Consider the following 13,161-nt stretch of genomic DNA (forward strand, 5'->3'; position numbering starts at 1 on the left):
TGAGACTGTCACAACCAACATAAAAATTATTAAATGTGTGACTAAAATTTCGTAGGAACAAAATGAAATGTGTTTTTAAACTATAAGGAAACAATTAGGTCAGTCACCACAAAATTAATTTTCTCGTTAATATTGTAAAAATAGAAAGTAATGAAAAGGTTGGAGGGATCTCACAGGGGAACTAGGGCCTGGTTTGTCTTTTAATTTGTGTCCCTCCCCTGGCCAGCAATAGCACTTGCAAGAGATGAAATTATATTTTAACTTAGGGCTTATGTAAGATGAACATCAACAAAAGCAAAACAAGGATAATGGAGTGTAGTTGAATTAAATCAGGTGATAGTGAGGAAACTATTAGGAAACGAGACACTAAAAGTAGCAGATGAGTTTTGCTATACGGACAGCAAAATAACTGATTACAGTCGAAGTAGAAAGGATATAAAATGTAGACTGGCAATGTCAAGAAAAGCATTTCCTAAGAAGAGAAATTTGTTAACATCAAATATAGACTATGTCTTAGGAAGTCTTTCTTGAAGGTATTTGTGTGGACTGTGGCATGTACAGAAGTGAAACACTGATGATAAACAGTTTAGACAAGAAGAGAATAGAAGCTTCTGAAATGTGGTGCTACATAAGAATGCTGTAGATTAGACGAGTAGATCACATAACTAATGAGGTGTTGAACACAATTTGGGAGAAAAGAAATTTGTGGCACAACTTGATCAAAGGAAATCAAGGAATCACCAATTTAGTATTTGAGGGAAGTGTGGGGGGGGGGGGGGGGGGGGTAAAATCACAGAGTGAGACCAAGAGATGAATACAGTAAGCTGATTCAGAATGATGTAGGTTGCAGTGAAGATGAAGCAGTTGCACAGAATAGAGTAGCATGGAGAGCAGCATCAAAACAGTCTTTGGACTGAATACCACAACAACAACACTAACAGCTCAAGGAAGGCTTTATACAAAGAACGTATAAATTTCTACATTTTGGCATGGGGCATTACTTGCAACAGATTTTCAAGATCTGCTGGGAGAAAAGGCCTCGTATCAAATTCTGAAAGACTTAATCTTAGTTGATCCTTTGTTAGAGCTTCAGCTTCAACAAATCTAACTTTGTTTGCGTAAACAGATACTTTCACATACAGTTTCTTCCAAGACACTCTATGGATAAATTTGGGGTAAAAAATAAAACATTTTCATTTATGTCAATATTAACCATTTTATATATATATATTTATAATGTATAAAAACACAAAACATAACATCTTTCTTTATATTAAAGTATAAAATTATGAGAGCTAAAAATTTACAGGTTAGCTTTTTTCTTTTTTACAAAAGAGAACACTGGGAAAACCTTACAATACATTACATTGTTACCTTACACACTTGTAATCAAACTTCATTCTTGTAATGTACATAAGTCATTTGTAAATACATTTGCATTTCTGCTCAACATTTGTACTTAAGACAATGGTCTTGTAAAATAAAAAGTAATTACTATTCTACATAGGTAATCACACTATACAAAACAAGAACAAATAATTTCACACACAACAGTACACAGAAATGTGAGTTGAATTTCACAGCCTTCAGATTGGTACAAAGTCATTAAAAATTTGACAAACATAAAACGAACATTTCTTGCTAATAGCAAATGTTATTCTTTGCTTCTGATAACAATTGCTCAGTCAGCATAAGAAAATACATGACACGTTCCACTTTGGCACACAGAAATATGAAATCGGTTTCTCTGGAGACAAAAAAATTCCTCTTGTGATGTAAGGAAACTAAATCTTCCTCCACAGTACAACATGTCAATGAAAATACTGTACAAACTAATATACAACACTTCTGACACTACTTATGAAAGTGAAATAAATAAACTTAATAAATGTAGCTAGGAAAACACTGATTATCCCTTGCGTGCACACACACACACACACACACACACACACACACACACACACACACACAAAACACTCAATTAAACATTACTTTAAACAATAAACACCGTTAATATCTAAAGAGGAAGCCAGTAAATGAACCTCAATGGTTTAAAAAGAGAGAGCACATTAAGATACCGCAAAGTTTGGAAATGGGATACAGTGCAGCATCAGAGCTAGTGACACATGTATGAGAAATTGCCTCTTGAATTTTCACAATCAGAACAATGCAAATATAATCTCCTTCAATTGATACTTTGGTTGTTTATAATCATATATTTGATAAAGTGTAATGTCACAATTTTATATGTACATGAATGTTAGACAATCATTGTGTCCCACAATGTATGAGATGTGTAAAAATTAATTATTAATTTTGGAGTTAATGAAGTCCACTGAAGCAAGCCATGACTATGATTTACAATACTACACGATATCAGCAATAGAATCTCATCAGTTCAAACATAACAATTTTTATTTGTGTAATTTATGTACTACCCAACCGCAATATTATTGCACTTGGCCTCCTGTGGCCATTATCAGAAATATACTGTGACGTTGCAGTAAACAAACAGTAACAACCTTTTATTTATTTATTTATTTTATTTTATTTTTTTTACAATGTGGAGTCTGAATAGCTTCAAGAACAAGTTGTCTGGTTGTTAGAAAAGCAGAGCATATTCTGAAGGACTTCAAGTGCAAAAGGCAAACTCATGAGCTGACTGAAATGCCCTCACACTCAGGTGCAATAACATTGTGGTTGACTTGTAGACTATATAGTTTACTTTCTTCTACTGAGGCTGCACTGTTTCACAGTACCATTCAAGCTGATAAGGGTTCTCTGAAGAACAGATGACAAATTTGTGTTAAATATTAAAAATAAATTTTTGTTTACTTGTAGCTAAACTATTGCACTCTGTGTTTGATCAGTCAGGGAACTGTTTCAAGGACTCTGTAGCAGCTAATGAGGTAATGTAAGTAACTAATATATTTAAGTTCGGAGCAGTATTCCTTCTATGAATCACTGTGGAAGTCAGGAAATTATCATCAACATACGACGGAAGTGGTAATGACAGATTTTGTTATCATTCAGTAAAACTCAATAGTAAAGAAGGCTTGTAGTTGGACTGTTCCCCATTTGTTGGGCACAAATTTACTCTGTGCCAAGAGTGTACAAGTGGTGTTACATGAGTAAAAGGCAACTCTTCAATGGAAAACTCACACTGAAGTTCAGAACAAGTCAGTTCAAGAGAGGTCAGTGTGAAGAGAATAGTAACTTATTTGTGAGTGTAGAGACAGTTTTGCTGTAACTCCATAAAATTTGAGAGATAGCATTGATGTCAGTATAGCTGAAGTCTTTTGGGAAATTACCATATCCTCATTGGAATTTATTGAGGCTGTGATGCTCAGTTACAATCAATCAATCAATCACATCTAATTAAAGTTTGTTTTGGAATGCATATTTGCAAGAGAGAACAGTGCTAGGAATTTTTAAATATTGACATGATATCTCTATATTCAGGAGAATGTTCTCTATAAATAATGCACTTGGAAGTACTATGGAAAGAGGCATGTGAAAATTTTGTGTTATGTAATGAATAATTTGTGATCTGTTCTTCAAACATTATCAGCATTTGTGGATTATAATATTAGCTGTCAACATCTCAGAGAATATATTTATAATAGCACCTATTGTTACAGAAATGAAAACCTTTGCATGCAATACAATTTATAAAATAATTTATGAGTCACATTTCATAAAGCAATGAATTAGTGAGTAGTAAAACACTTTTGTTGTGTGTGGTGTGCAAGTCTTACACAATGGAATGAGAGTTAAAACAAAAGTAGTGATTGATACAGAACAATGTCAATATGACTAAATGCTTCCAGTTACCCAATCACACAATATTCTTACACATGAGATTTCTTATCATATAACAGCACCAAACTTTGCATTTAAAAATGTCCAACAGCATAATGAGAACATATCATCTATCAGTCCCTACAAATGCCCTTTTCTTATTGTACCTTACAGTTTTTGCAACTATAAATATACAGCAGTAACATGGTGTCCATTTTGTGTTATCACAAATGCACTTTTATTTCTACCAGAAATTTTATGTTCTAGTCAGTATCTAGTTGGCTGTTTTATTGCACTTGCCATGTGCACTCCTATGCATATGGATGTTTGCATGCAAGAACATATGCATATTGTACAATAAAAAATTCTACGAAAAAAACATTAATCTCAACTCTACCTTTTTGAACACTGCCACTGCGATTTCTGTCTTCTCAGAACCTCACAATTACACTTTTCTGATATTAAGCATGTAATTCAGAACCTCACAATTACACTTTTTTGATATTAAGCACGTAATTTCACATGCTTAATTTTAAAGAACTGAAAAAATAAAAAATACCACTGATGTGCCAGTTCTGTAATTTTACCACTTAATCTTCTCAAACATCAACTTCACAGCACCAAATAAGCTCTAGTTGGAGCAACAGTCTCCTGCAAATTATTAAGGAAAAAATTAATATCATATTAGAAATTGAGGGCAATACCTAATTTAAAGGAATTGAATTTAAAGTTGAATACAGCAGATTAAAAGAAAAGACAGAGTTTCAGATCAACAGCGTCAGGAAAAATTCACATAAGTAGAGATGAAAGATAGAGATATTTCTAAATGAAAACCAATGAAGACTTCATACACATATTAATGTCCCATTCTACCAGACTGCCATGCCCCTTTTAACAGTGAAATCTATGAAATGTTTCCTTTCTGCTGCTCCATTTACACTAAAATTACATGCTTCATAAAGAATAACCAAAAGAAATGAAAGAGAATTGAATCTAACAATCATACTCTTAATCAAATTCAGAGCAAGAAATTTGCTGTAGAAAGTTTTTGTATGGTATTTTTATAAATCCTAATAATGGTATCTATGACTTGGATGGGAAAAAAAAGAGAACTACTCGCCAGACAGCAGCAGAACAAAAGACAAAGGAAGATGTCAATTTGTCTGATTTCACAACTAGTGCTCTTCTTCAGGCTTAAGATTGGAAAGGAGGAAAAGGGTCTGGAAAGTCTTAGCAATATAGTAAAAGTCACGCAGGACACTAAGTTAAAGAAGACTTATCAAACAAAATGAGAGGAAAAAATAGACCACTGGTATAGGACACCATCTTTATATTTTGTGGCAGAGATTACATAAGCTGCCACAGCCAGACTGCACAAATTTCAAATGCTATCCAGTATCAATAATCCACTTCTCCCTCTCATCGTCTCCAGTAAGTCTCCCTTAACATGGAATCCCAGATGACTTTTCCTATTCCACTAAATTCCTCTCTACCACACATCACCTGAACTTTTCACTTTTTGACTGAGTCTTCTGAATCTTATCATAACTTCAATACACTGAAGGGTTGTTACTAATGATAACTGAAACAGATTTGTTTCCATCTTAAGTTGATGAAAAATTTCAATATCTGCTCAAAGATGCTGAATAGGAAAATGTGCAAACACATCGCACCATACATGAAAGTAAAATGAGATAAGTATGGGGGAATCGGAAGCACATGGAAGCTGACTAGGAAGCTAACAACATCATGGAAGAGAGGGAATGAAGAAAAGAAATAAAGAAGAGATGGAAGGAAGAACAGAAGGTATATTTAAAACATGCCATTGTTGAAATAATTGGAGATGAAGCATACAACACAAACTCATCAAATTCATATGTGTATAGGTTAGGAGAGGTAATGACACTGTCCAGCATTCATTTAAGGAAACAAAGGACAACTTGTCTCAGGTCGGTGAGATGGGAATTTCAGCTCTGTTGTTCTTGAACATCAGTCCAATCCATTAACTACTGAGCAGCCTCACTTGGTTTGAAGAAGGTAACAAGGCTCTGAAAAGTGTGGATCTTAACCCTTTAGCTGCTTCGGACACATATATCCGTAACATACTTGCACGCTCTTTTTGCTGATGATGTGTGTATGTGGCAGCAGTCGACAGTGGCATGAGTATGAATGTTGGATGTGTGTGTTTCAATGTTTTATTGCAACATACATACACAAGTTGAACTACAGCACATAACATGTTTGTTAGTCGTACTAATAACTTCATAATACTGCTCGCAGATGTCAAAAGACGCTATTCTTATTTGCCTTTTGCAACTTTTGGTGATGATATAGAGTTTAAACGTGTACTAACCACTTAGAGAATGTGCAAGTGTGGGCTGTCGAAGGCGGAAATGGATAGGTTGCTTATTAACAGTGGCAGTGAGACTGAAATTAATTTTCTTTCATCTTCTCAGGGCTGAGAAAATTGTTTTTCCATGTTTGATGTGTTCGCCTTCCGTAAAAGAAACTATGATTATGACGAAGGACAAGATGACAGCACAGAGCACTCCCCTTCAGTGAAAAGAAAAGGCAAGTCTTTGGACAATTTTCAATGGCAGAGAAAGGAAATGTGTCTTATGATACATAAGTCTGACTCATTAGATTCGGGTGTAAAACGTGCAATTGCAGACAGTTGTAGTGTCTTGGAAATTTTCGATAAATCTTTTTGTGTCTAATACAGTTTCACTTATACTACTACAAGACACTAACAAGTATCATAAATACCCTGTGTAGAACATTATTAGTCATGGGAATAGTTGTGTAAATGCTTCGAGAGATGTGTGTGTGGATGAAATGTACTGTTTACTGGTGGTAACCCTGATTATGTCACACAATGACAAGTTGAACATGTCAAAATGCTGGTCATCAGCTGCTCTTCTTCATACTTTAATTTTTTGCAAAATAATGTCTCAAGTCAGGTATTAGCTGTTGGTCCATATGCTTCATTTTTGTGACAATAACATTTCTTCTTAGGGTGACAGACTGTTCACAATACAGTCTGTAATAGTGTATGTGAAAGAAGAGTTTGGATTTACTCTCACACCATTTCAAAATGTGTGTGCTGACGAAAGCCTTCTCCTGTTCAAAGAGTGCCTCTTTTTCAAACAGTACATTCCGTCAAAAAGAAGTCTTCTAGAATAAAAATGTTTGCTCTGTGTGACTGTGAAACTGGATTTCTTAGTTTCCACTGGTGCAACAAATTAAATAGAAACTAGCAAAAATTATTTGGGAAAATCAGGCAATATAGTGACAATGCTTCTGGAACCTCATCAGGGAAGAGGGCACCCATTTTTTGTTGACAACTGGTACACAAGTCCAGTATTTGCATGACAGAAGAATTAATGCATTAGATACAGTTCGCATGTATAGAAAAAACATGCTAAATCTTGAACGAAAAAGGAGAAATGGAAGTAAAGTCGATGAGCACACTACTAGTAATGAAATGGTGTGACAGGAGAGATGTATGCTTGTTGATTACATCATACAGCTGAAATGGCATCAACAACAGAAAAGAACCATCAAAAAAAATCTCGAAGAACTCAAACCAAAAAGCATGTTGGATTATAATCAATCAATATGAGCAGTAGAAAAGTGTGACATGATACTAAGTACAACTGAATGTGTTCGAAAAACCAATTCTCTTTTCACGTTCTAGACTTTTACTAAATTCCCAGGTCACGTACAAAGCTCACACATGGAAAAATCTGTCAAAGCTGAAGTTAAATGTGAGTCATATTCAAGAATTTTTAGAAAAATATTAACACAAAACAACAAAATCTGGAGGCTGCTGATGAGAAGAGGAAAACCCCCTTGTGACTACAAGGAAGACACATTCCAAACACACTGCCGAATCATCTCGAAAAGGAAGGCACCCCATGAGAGGATGTGTTGTTTGCAGTAAGAGAAACAAGTAAAGGGAATCATGGTATTGTTGCAAAAGATGTGATGTTGGACAGTATTTTGTTCCATGCTTCAAAATGTATTGCACCAGAAAGAATTTATGAAATGTATTGTTACTTTTTTATTTATTATTACCCTTTGTTTATATCAATAAAAACAAAAGTGTGGCACTGCCTGTCATGCTTTCCTTGTACACTGTTTCCGTCGTTCTACTCGGAACTTGTCAATGGAATTTGGAATATATGTCGCTTGCAGCTGCTTCCAACCTATGTAATCTACTGTTGCATAGCACTTCAGTAGGCATGAGACAGCTTTACTCTTTGTGCCCAACCTGTCTCTGAAAACTGTTTTCATGAAAATTTGTTAATTACATATATAAATTTCAAACCAGCAAACGGTAAATACAAAGTTCAAATGTGTTGGCAGCACTGAGTGAAATTTCTTCCCTGCACCATTTCTCATCTTACAGTGGTCACAATGCTCCTTCAACAGTAACAGCAATATCAATGTGGCACTAAAGGCGAGCCACAATGCATGCCAAAAAGGTCTTGCACAGCCATGAATGCTGTGAGACGCCCAGATGTGCATGCAGCTGTCGCGCTACTGCAAAGAGCTCTGCAGTGTATGGGTTAAAAATGTTCTTTACTTGAATATATTATTCTAACTTAATAATTATGACACCACCAACTACACAGACTAAGAGATTAGCAGTAGATAGGTATGTGAAAAGTAGAGATTATTGTAGATTATATATCAGGACCGCATTATTCATTTGCAATATTTTGACTTTCTACACTGTTCAATCTTTTTTTCTGCCCTGCCTCTTTGAATCATGTGTTTCCCTTTCAATTTTATTATAATTGGATTAACACTTTTGATCCAGCACCTTACACTTTGGGTTTAATAGGAATTTACAATAGAAAAGCAGCCTCCTGCTAATAAGTTACATACCCATACTTCACAGAAGATGAAAGAAGTAATTGTCAGTTAGGTATACTGCAAGTCTTTCTTAAGATACTGTTGTCCATACGTCCAAAACTAGCAGCAAGTAACAGGTAGTTGTCATCGCCAATTGGTGCTTGCCTAGAAAAACAAAGTCCAAAATTTACTGTGGTGTGTGCATGCAGCAACATTTCAAATGATCAACATAAAAATATAAATCAAAAATAAGTACTAAATGAATAAAGTGAATATGTAAGGGTATATCTGAAATGGCAAACAAAATGCTTGAAATATTAGATGGGAAATAAATACTAAATTCAGGAATTCCACACATGTGCTTCTCCAGGGGCAACAAACTTGGAGAAAATTCTACTCAACATAGAATTTTTAGGTTTTTGAATTATTGCAATCTCTGATATTTTCTTTATCATCTTATCTTTTTATCTGAGAAATGATGGAGAGTGCAAAACAGTTATCCACTTACTTGCTCCCATACTTAGTTTCACGAGCCAAAGATCTTAAGTAATTTCGATGTTCTTGTTCCAATTCATACGCAGCTTCACAGATTTGTGTCAGTGTCTTGAAACATGACTGGACATCTTCAATAACAAAATTTGGCAAGAAACACAGATCACCAGTATATACAGCTTGACATTCACAGGACTCTGTAACAAAAGGAGTCCAAGTTTAACCAAAACACTCCAAGTGCATCAATACCCAAAATAAATGGGGTGTATATTGTGCTAAAGCAAACACAAATAAAAAGAAACCTTTGTATTTATTTCAATTCCCCATTTGGTTAGTGCAGTCTCTTAACACTGGAATCAGACTGAACAATTACTGCAAACAATGTTTGGAAACCAAGAGTAACAAAAAATTATTTTTAGTATGTGTATGTACCAGTAACACATTAAACAAATACCTATTACTCCCATGGAGGAAAAAAAACTTTTATATATCAACAGCAAAAGTACAGATAAGGTGGGGAGAAATATGGAACACTAAGGTTTCTGTAAGATACCAAGTGAAAAACCCATCAAGTGAAAGCAATACTGAAAGTCAGCTAATGGGATGGTAACCTGCAAACAATGTGTTGAGATGTTAGGCAGGAAAACAACACAGCAGCGCAGTTTATTTTATGAAATCCTTAATATTTATCGATAAACTATGAAGGCTGAAGACAGTTTCATTAGTCTACTGGAAAAGCTATTCATTTTTGCAGTTTATATTCCATGGCAAACTTGCACTCTTTACCTGTCTTTTTAAACAAATTTATGTACAAATTTGATGGCAAATTTTTATATAGATATAATACTTGACTCTGCATAAAGTCTACTACTTCTAATACTCAGTGTTAGACGAGAGGGGAAAGTATTCTCCCAAGTTCAGAGCAGTTTTGATGTGAATCTCACAGTGACATGGATTATGTTAGCTGTCTTTAAGAACTGAAAGAACTGAATTAAAAGAATGTCTCCAATTGTTTGGGAATTGAAGAGTACAGGGGAAAAGAAAGAGTGTCCAAAAAATTTAAAATAAGATATTAGTACACTGCTTGCTTCTCAGTCCACTGTTGGATCTTGCTACATAGTACAATGGAAAAACACAACATTGACCAAGTTACAGATGATTAAAGAATTCATGTACAATGGATCACGTGACAGAGTCAATCTGTATCACGGCAATAAACAACACTGTCCGTTAAGGTACAATCGGTGCATGTGCGCACTGTGTTCCGATTCAGGGTCTACTGTCAGTATGTTTGAGGTTACAGCTTCTGATTCATTTGATTCACAATGTGTGTATTGCGTTTCTTGGTTAATAGTTTTTCATTCATTGCAGCTTGAATTCTTTCTGCAATAATGTTGGGTGATGAATTTCAACATCCTTTAAGTGAAGGAAGTAACAAAAATGTAATTGCTAGTGATGAAAAATCAACAAAAAAATTTAAAGACACAGTCGGCTCAGTAATGTTGGAAAAAAGCTATGCACTTCTTCATTTGAGACTGGAGCTGATGTTGACAATATGAATGCCAAGTATTTTTCTAGTAATGAATGGCATTACCTATTAACACAAAATGATCTTGGGTGTGATGCTGTTACTGATGCACAAAACAGTTATTAATCAAGATTTATATCAGTGCATCTTGTAGCACATCACAGACTCAAGCAGAATGAAGATGCTATGTTAAATGACAGCTCCAACAGCTAGCAAGTTAGGGTGACAAGGGATAGTGAAGCAGTAGAGGTACCAGTTTGTTTCAAAGCATTCCAGTCTCTCTTTAGGATTAAACTTTCCACTTACACACAATTAAATCAGCTTTAAGAAAAACTGGCAAGTCACTAGCTGATTGACGAGGAAAGCACACTAACTGACATCATAACTTTGCCGAACAGACTTGTGAAGCAGTAATGTAATTTTTTAGTGCCTTAGAAGGAATTTACCACATTACAGCTTAAAACTCTCCCAAAAAGTATGTCTTCCAGAAGAACCTCCTTAACATTTTTCTGACCAAATATCCAGACATTCAGATTTTTTATAAAACATTCAGACACATTTTTGTCTCAAACTTCAAAATCACTTTCAGCTACCCTTGAACCGAAGCATGTAGATGGTGAGAGGAGAAAGCTAAAATAATTGAGATACAGAACCTCAAGAAAGCTGACTGGTTCTACAGAAAGGAAAGAGTGCCAAAAACAAGGTAAACATCTACTGAGGCCACTGCAACAGACTGTGGTAAAAACCTCCTACAATGAATACAGCCTCTAGTGAAGTGAACTTCACATAGATTTCTTTCTGCATTTTCAATGTCCATATTTATCAACTAGCTCATCAAATATGTACATCCATAAGCAAACCATGGCATCAATTATGTACATCTATGACCAGCCTGTGGTGAAGAAGGGATCACACGCTGCTGTATCAACGCTCTGTAATTTTTCTTACAATTACCTGAACAGAAAGGTTCATGTCTTCACTGACTCGTGTGGGGGACAAAATGAAAACATCCATTATTCCATTACTGCACTACATGACTCTTGAATTAATGCATTCTGAGAAGATGACTTTTACATATCCAGTCTGTGACCATTCTTTCATGGAGCCAGATAAAAATATGGCACAGATTCCCAAGTGTGCAAAGATTGAAACTTCTGACAGCTGGAGAGAAGGGACTGTAGGGGCAGAGTCAAGTGATATCCATTTATTGCTCTCTCATGTGAATGGAGCATGAAAGCTGGAGTAAATTTCTTTCTTCTAAGTCAGACAGGAAAAGCTTTCTTATGCTGTTAGGCCAGTGAAGCAGTTATGATTCCTTCAAGCAAAATTAAAAATCATTGAAAATAGAGACATTTATTCTTTGTAGCATGGACATAACATCAACGGAAGAAGCAGACCATTCTACAACATTTTCAGGACCCTGAGCAGCTCTACCATGCACCTATTATTCTGCCAAATACAAGTTCAAGGACTTGCAGATCCAATAAAATTGTGTGAAGACAAGGAGTCCTGAGAGTACTATAGTTTGGATTACCATGTGAACAAGATACCTACATCGATGAAAGTGATTTTTAAGGGGAATGTCATTTTATTACACACATTTCCTGAACTTTGATTATAACAGGTCAAAATGTTTATAAACGTAAATATTTGTTGTCAACAAAAAAACAAAACTCATAAATAGTGTTATAAGAAGCTCTGATTTGTTTACTGCAAACTTCAGAGGAAACACCAACACAGTCCAGTCATTATTTATTTATGTAACTAATTATGGTGGTAAAATATACTTTCAGGGATAAACAAGCAAGAATTCAACTAAAGTTTAAAAGCACTGTTGAATGAAGAGGTCCAAATGTAACTGAGTTTAGCTCTTGAAAGTCATGTCTCTTGTCCTGAAAAATTTCAGTTTTTGGGCTCTATTGTTTTTTTCCCCCTGTGGTCTTCACGTGTAATTAAGTTGTCTATGGACATAATGGCATGTGTACATTTTGCATGGTAATATTTTGTCAGCTGTAGAAGGTCCACATTTGTCTCTTCTTTCACCATCATTTTTGAAATATTAACCCTTCTCCTACAAACCAGTCATATTGCAAAGCCAAAATCTGATGCAAAGTTGGATCACATTACTTTTGTCTGAAATTTCACTGGTAACTGTGAAGGTTCTCTCAACAACCACAAGTTATGAGTTTTGATAAAGTCCCAAGTTACGAGTTTTGATGAGTTCATAGGATGGAATTGGCTTCTCTTCCTTTTATAATAAATCACCCTGGCAAGCACCTGGACTTACTTGTAAAAACAAATGTTGAAATGGCACGAGGAAGATTCAAAAAAACAAGGATGAACTACATCACACCTGAGAACAGGCAACGAGAAGAAGTAGATCAGCTGAGCCGGTAAAAGAAATTCACATCTTTCTGGTAGATTAAATGAACTAGCCATTTTCCTGCAGAATTATGGTCTAAATCACAATACTTTTTAAT

General features: G+C 35.1%; 1 protein-coding gene across 1 annotated transcript in view; it reads right to left on the reverse strand.

The window, feature by feature from the left end:
- Positions 1–1,295: 1,295 nt before the first annotated feature.
- LOC124776995 (GTPase-activating protein) overlaps positions 1,296–13,161 on the reverse strand; it is a 128,114-nt gene continuing 116,248 nt past the window's right edge. The window contains exons 18-20 of the mRNA XM_047252243.1: positions 9,170–9,350; positions 8,695–8,826; positions 1,296–4,452 (exon numbers count right to left, since the gene is read on the reverse strand). Of these exons, the coding sequence (XP_047108199.1) occupies positions 8,727–8,826; positions 9,170–9,350 (281 nt within the window). The 3' untranslated portion in view covers positions 1,296–4,452; positions 8,695–8,726. The remainder of the gene's footprint in view (positions 4,453–8,694; positions 8,827–9,169; positions 9,351–13,161) is intronic.

This window comes from Schistocerca piceifrons, chromosome 2 (genome assembly GCF_021461385.2).
Source record: "Schistocerca piceifrons isolate TAMUIC-IGC-003096 chromosome 2, iqSchPice1.1, whole genome shotgun sequence".
Taxonomy (NCBI): Eukaryota; Metazoa; Arthropoda; class Insecta; order Orthoptera; family Acrididae; genus Schistocerca; species Schistocerca piceifrons.